At 46.9% G+C, this 12,294-nt stretch overlaps 1 protein-coding gene across 2 annotated transcripts in view; it reads left to right on the top strand.

The window, feature by feature from the left end:
* Window positions 1-10,646, top strand: part of LOC138579682 (C3a anaphylatoxin chemotactic receptor-like) — a 118,498-nt gene extending 107,852 nt beyond the window's left edge. Inside the window, exon 2 of one of the 2 annotated variants that reach the window (XM_069649922.1) lies at window positions 8,062-10,646. In XM_069649922.1, the coding sequence (XP_069506023.1) occupies window positions 8,062-9,993 (1,932 nt within the window). In that variant the 3' untranslated portion in view covers window positions 9,994-10,646. The remainder of the gene's footprint in view (window positions 1-8,061) is intronic. The other variant, XM_069649923.1, reaches the window with a different exon arrangement.
* The last annotated feature ends 1,648 nt before the right edge of the window (window positions 10,647-12,294 follow it).

Raw genomic sequence — 12,294 nt, 5'->3', positions numbered from 1 at the left:
CCGCCGGGCCTCCTCGCAACGGGAGCACTTGGAAAAATAAAATAAAAGCAGATCTTAAACAGATCTCAGCAGTGCCTCCAACTTGTCAGGGGGAAATTCTCCCGGGGTCGGCTGGGCCGTCCGCGGACCTCCGGGCAGGGAGGCCCCAACTCCTCCTGTATATCCCAAAAAGAGATAGAGTATGAGACACACGCAAGAAGCAAGGTGGTTCTGCTGTTTATTAAACACAACGGCAGGGATGGGTCAAGGATCGTACGCTTCCGTCCTGACACTCTCTCATCATCGTGGGGCTCGCAGGCCCTTTTTACCTTAGTATGACGCGCTACTTGCGTCACCTGGGAAAGTTAGCAAAAAACCTATCGCCACTCTGGATTGGTTCCCCGAGTGGTAGGGTTAGTATAGCATACGTATAGAGAACGTTGTTAGTGGTTAAGGGTCAGTCAGGTGGTATACTTGGGTTGTCCCTTCAATTTGATATATAAAAATTGTTACATGAAGACCCCTGAGGATTGGTCAATGTTAATGGCGTCAGTGATAAGAGCCCCATGTTCTGATTGGTCCACCCGCGAGCCCCCCAGTCTGGGACCATCGCTGTTCCCAGCTCGCGGTGCACCTGTCATTTGCAACAATGTTTCACTATGGGTATGTGCAGACAATGTGAGGATTTATTCATATGCTGGAAGGCCGACTACTCCCACCGCCGCAGATGTCCATTGAGTCGCTTAATTGTATCTGCCTGTGTCTTGAGACGGGGGATCCAGGCGCCTCCCTGCTCCTGGGCTTGTCACTCTATCAGGTTCGGCTTGGTCACGTGAGGTGGGACCGTGTTTGAAGCAGAATTCTGCACAATTAATATTGCATTTCTCACTGTGTGCCTGGCTTAATTTGCAGGTGTGACCTTGGCGTCGGCTTGCGGTATGTGAGTTTGCAACGTTGTGCCCTTGACTGTCTGCTTTCGCCGGGCTCATTCTGCAGGGTCAGCAACCGAACTCTTGCTCATTCAATGTTCATGGAAGCTTTTGCTTGCGGCCTACTTGGGCCTGGTGCATAGGTGGAACCGTTTGATACAGAGCGCTTTAGGTTATGGTATCATATTGCTTTATCCCCAGTATCATGTCTTCGTTATATATTTCTCATTGTAATGCATGGGTTTAGGAGAAGCGTGAGCAAGCAGTTTAGATGAGTTCATTGTGCGTCTTGCGTTTCTGCATTTTGAAAAGCCTATGTGAAAATAATAAAGATGCACGTCCGTGGGTGTGTCCATCGCCTACGTCATAGCACTGAGTATGTTCTTCATGTGGATTTGTGTGGGAGTGTCCAGTGTGCATGTTTGCACGGGTGTGCTGACCGTTGGCTAGGTCGTCATGGCATCTCTAACGATGTGTTGATTTAGTGCTGGATGGTTCAGTCGAGTCCATCCATGCCGCAGGTGTCGGCATGTGCAGGGCAGGCTGGTGGGCAGGCGGGTGGGCACGCGAGTGGGCACATCCGTATGTTCCTGTACCAGGGTATTTGGTCGTCTGGTAACTGGGCAAACTCCTCTTGTGGCGGGTGTCTGGGCCGTGATCCTCTAGGCCAGGGGTGAGAGGGGATTGGTGGGAGCCTTTTGTTCACTTTTCCCACTTCACACATCTTCATCACAAAAGAAGCTTTATTTTTTGCATTTCTCAAGCAACATTGCACAGCCTGTGCTTGCAACCTTATGAAAAAGCCCGGTTTGAACCAATGATTTGCACCAAGGATTTGCACCAATAATCTATGGACTAAACTGACTTTAATATTAGTATATATATATGTAATATATATATATATATATATATATGTATATATATAGTTTTTGCTAATATTCTGCCCAGCTGAAATTCAAAGCCTTATTTTCCCTACATACTGCATGCAATCGGGAGACATTGATACATGCAGATGCCTCAGAAATATAAGCATGGCTTCACAGTCTATCTCCCAATGTCTCTTAAGGTCAATGGATCTGTGGAATTATGACTCGGGAGCCCGGGATGCTGCAGAAATTATAATTTATTTCTTCAGTAAAGCAAACAAAAGAAGGGTCCTTAGGTTCTTAACAGTTTCCTCACTGTTCAGATTCCTTTTTTTGGAAGGTAGAAGGCTGTCTTTCTGAGCCTGTTGTTATTCCTTGGTGTCCGGATAGGCCCACCAGTCGTTTCTTCTCTTTGTGTCCTCTCCGACGTTCTAAAATAAAATACACAGAGCGGGTGAGTTTGCGCGCTTTTGTTGTCTTTGCCTGACTCACTTCCCCACCAATCAGAGCTGTTACTACCTAACAGGCCCTTCATTGGTTGCCCTTGCATGCCCCTCCTCCCTTAAAGGCTGCTGCCGCCCATCTCCATGGATTACCCCGGTGGTCTGAAGGGGTGTGTTCAAAGTCTGTCACGCCTGCACTCCCTCGGCGCTGCGAGGCAGTCCCACATGGGAAACCCCTGGTGCTGTGTCTCATCCTTCCTGCATGGCATCCCGTTCTGTCTCCTGAGTCGGGTTTGTCTCACCGGCAGTGCCGCCTCCCCACTCAATCCCTCCTAGGCGGTGAGAGGAACTTGTCAGGCTGACCGCACCACCCCCTGCCAGCACCCGGTCCCGATGACGGGACGCGCACATCGCCATCCGCACTGGCCGCATCATAAGGTAAGGGCGGTCTGTTGCACCCAGGTAGCCCCGTCCTGTGACCTCCTTCCTGGGTCCTCCTTACACGTCTCCACCTCACACATCCCCACCACAATCCCTTGCCAATCGGCCAAAGAAGAGTTCCTGGACAGATAGTTGGCTACCAGTTGAAATCCGGCTGGCCGGTGCAGGGTAAGGTACTTGAAAGGCTGTAGGGAGAGGTGCCACCTGTGGACTCGCCGGTTGGTGTCTTTATGCTTTGCGAGCCATTGCAAAGGAGAGTGGTCGTATATAACGTAAATCAGCGGCCCAACAGATAATATTTCAGGGAGTGCACAGCCCATTTGATGGCTAAGCATTCTTTTTCGACAGTGGAATATGCCACCTCATGAGGCACAAACTTTCTGCTAATGAAACAGACCGTTTGTAGGCCCCCTTCTTGTTCCTGTGAGAGCACGGCCCCCAGTCCCTGGTTCGATGCATCCGTTTGTAGGTAAAAATGTTTCTGGAAATCAGGGCATTGTAGTACGGTATCCGATGTGATCCTCTGTTTTAGGACATCGATAGCCTCCAATGCAGCTGAGTTCCTGGTTAGGTCAGGAGACCCTTTGTTTCTCAGTGCGTCTGTTAATTGTGCTGCAATTGTGGAAAAATCTGGTATGAATCTTCGGTAATAACCGATGAAACCCACAAATGCCCTGATTTGCTTCCTGGTTGTGGGTATCAGGATTTTGTGGATGGCCTCGACCTTTGAGACCTGTGTTGGTAGGATGCCTCCACCGACTAGGTGTTGTAGGTATTTCGTTTCGAGTGCTCCCATCACAGTCTTCATAGGATTTATGTGAAGACCGGCCTTATGTAGTTCCACCACTACCAGTTCCAGGTGGTGTAGATGGTTGTTCCACATCTTGCTGTATACCACAATGTCATCCAGGTATGCAGCCGCATATTCATCATGAGGTCTTAGGACTACGTTCATCAGTCTCTGGTAAGTCGTGGGTGCACCATGTAGACCAAATGGCAAAACCTTGAATTGGTATAGCCCTTGAGGTGTTGTAAAGGCAGTTTTTTTCCGGTCCATGGCTCGTAAGGGGATTTGCCAATAGCCCTTAGGTCCAAAGTGCTCAGGGAGTGGGTGGATCCGAGCCTTTCTAGCAGTTCATCCATTCGTGGCATGGGGTATGCTTTGTATTGGGAAATTGAGTTTAATTGCCTATAGTCCTTACAAAACCGAACCGTACCATCCGGCTTTGGGAATAGCATTATTGGGGAAGACCACGCGCTGGTTGAGGGTTCTTTGATGTTCTTCCACCTCAATTTTGATCACTTGTCGCCTGGCTTCTGGAATACGCTATGGTCTTAGGTGGATGGTCTGTCCAGGTTCTGTTTCGATCCCATGTTCAATCAGGTTGGTTCTCCCCGGCAGAGATGAGAATGTTTCAACAAAGGGGAATAATCTGGTCAATAGTTCCGACTTCATTGTGGGTGTTAGGGCGTTTCCCCAGTGTACGTCTTCCAGGCTGATTTGATCCTTATCTACTGACTGTCCGGGTTTGCTTTGCCAATGTCCATATTTGCTGCTCGGCGTTGCTTGGTTCACTCCTTCAAAAGGTTTACATGGTAGACCTTATCCTGTGTGGCTCGGTCCGGTTGGTGTACCCGATATGTCACTGGACTAAGGACATCCTTTATCTCGTAGGGACCCCTCCACCTGGCCAGTAGTTTGTTGGTGCTGGTGGGTAAGAGTACCAGTACCTGATCCCCTGGTTTAAATGTTCTCATTCGGCTTCCCTTATTGTAGGCCTTTTCTTGGTTTATTTGTGCGTGACTGAGATTCACCTCGGCTATTGCTCGTAGGGCTGTCAGATGTTCCTTTAACTCTTTGGTGTATTCAGTGAAGGAGATCTCAGCTGAGGCTTCCCATTCCTCTTTTACTAGATCCAGTATGGACCGTGGTTGCCTTCCAAATAAAAGTTTGAAGGGTGAAAAGCCTGTAGAAGTTTGAGGTGTATTCCTCAATATCATCAAGACTAACGGTACTATGTGGTCCCAGTTCTTTCCTTCCGGCGCGGTTACTCTTTTTTATCATTTTCTTGATCGTCTTGTTGTACCTTTCGACCAGACCATCTGTTTGGGGATGGTACACTGAAGTGCGTAGTTGTTTGATTTGTAATCTCCCGTAAACCTGACGTAGGAGGGTAGTCATGAAGTTCGTTCCTTGATCAGTGATGACTTCGGAGGGTATTCCCACTCTTGCAAAAAATTGAATAAGTTGGTCTCACAATTGTCGGGCTTGGGTACCTTTCAGGGGGAATGCCTCCGGATACCACGTAGCATAATCAACAATTACCAGTAGATATTTGTATCCTCTGGAGATAGGTTCTATGGGTCCGACTATGTCCATGCCAATCCGGTGGAAGGGACTAGCAATGAACGGCATCCGCTGTAATGGTGCCTTTGCTGGCATGACACCGCTAGTTAGTTGGCATGTAGGACATACCTTACAGAATTTAGCTACTTCCCCATAGATACTGGGCCAGTAGAATCTCTTTAGGATGTTCTGCTGTGTTTTCAAGGAAGCCATGTGGCCACACATGGGTGGTTGTGTGCAAGTTGCATAGTTACCATACAATGTGGTTTAGGTAATACCAGCTGTTCCCTGATCTCCCCATCATCAGCCTTGTATTTTCTATACAATAACCCATGGCGAAACATGAATCCTGGCCCCTTGGATATGTCAGGGTTTCTCTCATTGGTTGCTCTTTCACGGCTACTCTAAGAGTGTGGTCTGTTAGGGTTTTGCTCCTAAGGGAGTCTTCATGGTCTTTGGGTTTCCAGTCGATGGGGCGAGTCATATAACTAGCCTGGCACCAAGCCAGTCGACTTCGTCTTTGCTTCCCTGGTGATTTCCTTGGGGAGTTCCCCAACTCTGTGGCTTCAATCTTGGTGGGGAAATCGTTTTCGTCCAGGGTTTTCATTTCTTTATCAAAGTGTTGTAGGTCTCTGCCTATGACCACCGGGGTGGGTGGAGAGGGTAAGACGGCAGCCCTTAACAGAGTGGTTTCATTGTCTAATTCTATCTGTATTTCTTTCACTGGATATGACTTTACATCCCCATGTATACATTTTATCGGTATGGTTACCTTTGATAAATTAGGTGAGCTACTCATGGTTGGGGAGATAGCTATCTGTCGGCTGCCGCTGTCCAGTAGCGCCTGTGTTGGCCTGCCTTCAACCTGTATATCCACGATTTATGGGCCCGGGATGTGTTCTTCAGGATACGATTTCATGTAACTGACTTCCATAGGTTCAGTAGTCTTCCTTCTGGGGCAGAACTGAGCAATATGGCCCCATTCACTGCAATCGAAGCATTGGGGCTGTCGGTATCCCGGGGATAACGGAGACGGTTTCTCATCGTGCCTGGGTTTTCTTTCTTCCGGTTTCCTTATTGCTCCATCAGATTGTCTCCATCTTGGGAATTTAGCCCCGCCCCCTTGTGGAGTTCAGGGTCTGTACTGGGCGATGTCATACTCCCGGTAACCTCAGTTGTTGGTATTCGGTTATAACCAGCCTTCTGGTAAGCCAACGCTATGTCCATGGCTTCCGCCAGTGTAGGCCGGGGATGCGGCCTAACTCATCTCTGCATCAGGCCTGGCAGGGCTTCAATAAACTGCTCCAAGATAATCTTGTCCAGCAGTGGTTGGTTTGCTGGGGTAGGGTTTTGCATCCACTTCTCCACCGGGTCCTTGATGCGATTGTACAATTGTCTTGGACTTTCCCCGCTTTCAATTTAGTGTCTCTCAACTGGATTTGATAGGTCGCTTCATCCAGGCCCAAGCGGTATTGTATGGCGGCCTTGATCTCCCCATATGGTGTACTACCGTTGGGGTTCACGGCCTGGTATGCCCCCTGCATCGTCCCCAACAACAAGGGGGCCACATACTGTTCCCAGCGCTCAGGTGGCCATTGCACATTCCTTGCAATCCTCTCGAAGCTTGTGAAGAAGAAGGCAGGATGTTCCAGTTCCTTATATTTCTGAAGCAATGCCGGCAGTACCAGCGGCAGATTTCTGGAGCTGGCAACGGTGTCCGTGAGCCTGGTGATGTTTTCATGCTGCTTGTCCTGGGCCGTTGTTTGTAGAGTGCTCTGCAGCTGCATGGCTTGTTGGAAAGCCTGGCGGTCAGCTGCTGCATGTTGGGTTTGCAGCTGGATCAATTGCTGCAATTGTTGTAGGCCTTCTGACAACGTTTGTATCAGTGTCTCATTCGTGCTGTCAAAAATCCCATCCTCGTCGCCACTTGTGGAATTATGACTCAGGAGCCCAAGATGCTACAGAAATTATAATTTATTTCTTCATTAAAGCAAACAAAAGAAGGGTCCTTAGGTTCTTAACAGTTTCCTCACTGTTCAGATTCCCTTTTTTGGAAGGTAGAAGGCTGTCTTTCTGAGCCTGTTGTTATTTCTTGGTGTGTGTCCGGATAGGCCTACCAGTCGTTTCTTCTCCTTGTGTCCTCTCCAATGTTCTAAAACAAAACACACAGAGCGGGTGAGTTCGCAGGCTTTTGTTGTCTTTGCCTGACTCACTTCCCCACCAATCAGAGCTGCTACTACCTAGCAGGCCCTTCATTGGTTGCCCTTGCTATGTCCCGCCTCCCTTAAAGGTTGCTGCCGCCCATCTCCATGGATTTCTCCGGTGGTCTGAAGGCGTGTGTTCAAAGCCCGTCATGCCTGCACTCCCTCAGCTCTGTGAGGCCACCCAACATGGGAAACCCCTGGTGCTGTGTCTCGTCCTTCCTGCGCGGCGTCCCGCTCTGTCTCCGGAGTCGGGGTTGCCTCGCCGGCAGCACCGCTTCTCCACTTGATCCCTCCTAGGTGGCGAGAGGAACTCGCCAGGCTGACCGCACCACCCCCTGCCAGCACCCGGTCCCAATGACGGGCCGCGCACATCACTGTCCGCACCGGCGGCATCATAAGGTAAGGGCGGTCTGTTGAGGCGGCTTCTGCTCTATATAATGGGCCCCTTCATGTCTGGCTCTGCAGCACCATTGGCGGATGTTGAATGGGTTCTCCGCCACACCCAGGCAGCCCCTCCCTGTGACTGCCTTCCCGGGTCCTCCTTACACGTCTCCACCTCACAAGGTCTCGGATTCTGCATTACAGAAACGTTGCACCAGTGGAGTGGAATAGTGAGCTGGCATTTCCATTGGGGCATATATTACCCTACTGTAAATATTTAATGATTCACCACTTTGCTTTCACTAAGGCAATTTTTTGATTTGGCGCACAATCTGTGCGAAATTGCACTGAAAATGTATAAAGATTTTTGTTTAGCGACCCTGGACGCTTCTGAATGAGCCAATGTGTAGACAGCAGAGAATGTCTTGTTTTTCTCATTCTCTTTTCGCTTCTTTTTGTATTTTCTTTCAGATCACATCCATGCTGGAAGTTGAACAAGTCTGCACTTACTTGTGGAATTTAAGAAACTTTTCAGAGACCAGTGTCGTAAGAGGTCAAAAGGCCCACAAAGAAGTAATGTGGTACACAAACTTTGTTTTATTGGTTATCATCAGTGTCGTCGGGCTGGTTGGCAATGCCACTGTGATTTGGTTGACTGGTTTCAAGATGAAGACGGTCAAAAGCAACACATGGTTTTTAAACTTGGCAGTGGCTGACTTTGTGTTTTTGCTCTGTTTGCCTCCGTGGCTGGTTTCTTTGTTCCTGGAGCACTGGCCACTTGGCACCCTCATGTGCACGTTCCATCACTTCATTTTTGCGATGAACATGTATGTCAGCATTTTCATCCTCACTGCCATCAGCATTGACCGCTGCATCTCTGTCGCACTGCCGCTTTGGCATCGCAAGCATGTGACCAGATGTCTCTCCCTCTGCATCTGCATTGCCCTTTGGACTGCTGCCTTTCTGCTGAGTATTCCTTTTCTGCTCCAAAGCAAAGTGGCCACTGACAGAAAGGGCCAACAATGCCTCCTTGACTTCTATGGGGAGAAGGTGTTCAATGCCAGTAATCTCTTTCTGAATTCTGACCAATGTTTAGCAGATCATGAGAACGAAATCCAATCAAGTGCTGGGGAATTTCAAGTGAGTAACATAAATGCAGGCTCCTTCCTTGAGCACAACCTAACAAATGGTTTCTTCCATCAGGACAACTTAACTTATAATGAGCACAACCGAATATCAACAGCTATCAGTGAGCAGAACCAAACATCTGGCTTCTTGCAGGAACATAATCAAACCTCTGGCTTCTTGCAGGAACATAATCAAACCTCTGCCTTCTTGCAGGAGCACAATCACATTTCTGGGTTCTTTCAGGAGCACAACAAAACCTCTGGCTTCTTTAAGGGACGCAACCAAACCTCTGGCTTCTTTTGGGAGCATAATCAAACTTCTGGCTTGTTTCAGGAGAACAACCGAACATCTGCCTTCTTTCCGGAGCAAAATCCAACTTCTATATCCTTTCGTCAGAACTTCCGGACTTTGGCTATCTTTGATGAACCCAATCTAACGTCTGTCGACTTTCAAGAGAACAATTTAAGGTCGAGCTCCTTTCATGAGAACAACCTAACGTCTACTTTCTTAAAGGATGGCAACCTAACTATTGACATTTTTCATGAAGCTGAAAAAACATCTGACTTCGCACTTCTAAATATTACGGAAAAAACAAATGGCTACAATATGCAAGAAGTATTGCCCGGTCCCATCAATATTGAGCCACACGGATCTGGTGATGAAATATACTTAGTGACCCATGATGTCCTTCGGTTTTATATTCCCGCCATGCCTGAGCTCCGCAGTCCGTTCATAGAAGCCCCTGATACCAAAGAAGAATGCTATGCTGAGGACTGGCAAAAATATGCACAGCCTTGTGTCAACAGAGCTGAACTGGAAAAGTGGCATAGGATGATTTCCTCAATGGAGTCCATTCTCATTCCCCTGCAGGTCATCAGTGTCTTCATTCCACTGATCATCATCATACTATGCAACGTCACCATCGTCGTTATAGTCAGCCAATCGCAGTCTGGGAAGACAGGGAAGTACACCAGATTATACCTGGTTATTCTCATCATGGTGGCTGTCTACTTTCTCTCCTGGACACCGACAACCATTGTACAGATACTCTTCATGGTGGCTGCACGCGAGATGAACTTGCCCCTCATGTACCGCTTAGTCTCAATCCTCCCTCTTATCTCCTGCATCGCATCCATACACAGTTGCCTGAACCCCATCTTGTACGTGTTAACTGGCCAGAATGTGAGGACACAGTTGAAAAAGTCTATCAGTGGCATGTGGCAAAGTGTATCCAGGAGTACCCAGGCACCTTTACACCCTAATCTTCCAAATTAGAGACATATTTGGCAGTATGTCTAACTATACCCTTTGCAATATGAATGAAAACAGATAGAGAACTGTGACACATTATATTGATGCAAAGTAACATTTCAGAATATATCAGAGAGGATTACTGGCACTTTAAGGAACACGGGTATTTGATCAGTCTACTTTCATAAAAATTACACAATAGATTTGACTTTTTGGCTTTGAGATCGTAAACGAATTTCCAACTATAACAAATATTTGGTGAAATGAGAACAGCGTGTTAATAAAAAAGGAAAAAAAGGAAAAAGAACACAAGGTCTTGTCTTGCCAATATCTTTATTAGGCCACCACATATGTTTGGTAGCTAGCTTTCTATAGCAGTTAGGCCCTTCCTCAGGCATGTGTAATACAACAGAAAAAGAACCTTCACATCTGAGCAACAGCTTCTCTGATAATAAATTACACACAGTTTATGAACGGTCAACCTGTGTGGCTCTGAAAGCGAGGACAGTGCGCTTTCATCAGACTAGTGTCATATTCGAATCACGCATTATGTGGCCTGCCTTCTCATTACCCTTGCTTGCTGACTTAAACGTGCACCCAGACATGTGTACCTAATTATGCAGGCCTTAGGCCAGGGGTGTTGCTAGGTCTAGAAAAGATCTGGGGCTACGCTAATGTCGGCACTGTCGGGACTTGGGGCTAGCTAGCCTAAAGCTATTCGCTTTAGCTGCTGAGCATCTATCCGGGGCTACAGCCAAAAGACCCGGGGCTACAACCTCCTCACCCCCACCCCTTAGCAACGCCTCTGCCTTAGGCCACTTGCGGCTCATCAGACCACTTTATGCAGTGCAGTAGTACCCAGCCCTGCTATTTCTCTACTGCTAGGCCAGGCCCGGCAGTGGTGAATCGAAGCAGAGGATTGCATACAACATTTCTCACTCCTCTGTTACTGGACTTTGGAAGTGTTCAACTTCATGTTCAGAACCCCATGGCAGAAGGACACACATCGGGTTGGGTGGGACTTGCACAGGTGCTATGTAGAGTGGAGTTTGCAAGAAGCAAAAGAGACAAAGAGTCTGAGAGAGGGAGAGGACGCTTAACGAGAAGAAGGCAGACAAACAAAATAGCGGGCAAGGCAAAATAAGTGATCAAGAGAAATGGAAGTGAAAGAAAGAGGAGGGAATGAAAGTGCCATGAAAATGAAAGAAAGGGAGTGGAGAGAAAAGTGTACAATTAGGGATAGGGACAAAGAAAAATAACAGGATAAAACGAGAGAGATAATTAGCAAAAGAAAGGAAGAGTGTATGAACGAAGGTAAGAGTCTGAAAAAAGAAAAAGGTAAAGAAATATGAAGGTGGGAAGGAGAAAAAAATTCAGGATAATAAAGGAAAGCAGGGTTAAAAGATAAAGGAAAAGTACAGAGGAGAAGAAGCAAGAGGTTTGAAAAAAGAATGAAGAGCAGAATTTTTCTACATAATCCTGGCTAGCACGGATTTAACTTTTTGCTGGTCATCTAAATAATGGTTGTTCCTCTAAGGCAAAATAATAGAAGTTTAAATAATAGAAGAGAAGGGCCCCATTACAGGTTTGGCTCTATTTTCTGTGGACATTCTACCATCGGATATTCATTATGTACATTGATGCAGAACCTTCTAATTTATCCGTAAATCGAATAGTTCAGGCTTTTGTATAGACACTGTAGAAGCTTTTGTCAGGTATTACAAACATATAACCAGGTCCATGCACATTTCAAATGTTATTGTTCACTTTAATTTACTTTAATAGTATGCCACGCACCACTGACCTGGAGGCTTAAGGGCATTCAACGGACAAAACAAGCAGAAACAAAAAAAGCGTACATGACGCCTAATCTGGAGTGGAACAGGAGCGTGTATCATGTAACAGTCCAAAAGCAGTGTAGTGAACCTGCCTTATCTTATGTTATCAAATGACCATGTACTTACATCATCACCAGGGATTTCCAGCAAATGTACAGATACAGATATGCACAACAATGCTAGGTCCTCCCGTTAAATGTCAAAGTACTCGCACAATTGACATGGATTGCCATCACATACACATGTCCTCAAAACATTGTCATGTATTGTCATCAAAGGTCCAGTTACTCACAATGTTGCTATACATTCTCAATAAATGCCCTGGTACTCATACCAGTACCAGAGATTTGTATTTGCATTTGTATTTATTAGGTTTATATAGCGCTTTACGCCAAAGCGCTTTACAATACAACAACAACAATACATAGTAAACAAGAAGCATAAAGTTACAAAGACATGAAACAAACCATCAAAAACAGTATGTAGA

Source organism: Ambystoma mexicanum, chromosome 3p (assembly GCF_040938575.1).
Source record: "Ambystoma mexicanum isolate Mex_15411 chromosome 3p, UKY_AmexF1_1, whole genome shotgun sequence".
Classification (NCBI taxonomy): Eukaryota; Metazoa; Chordata; class Amphibia; order Caudata; family Ambystomatidae; genus Ambystoma; species Ambystoma mexicanum.
This window is presented reverse-complemented; position numbering and strand designations above follow the sequence as displayed.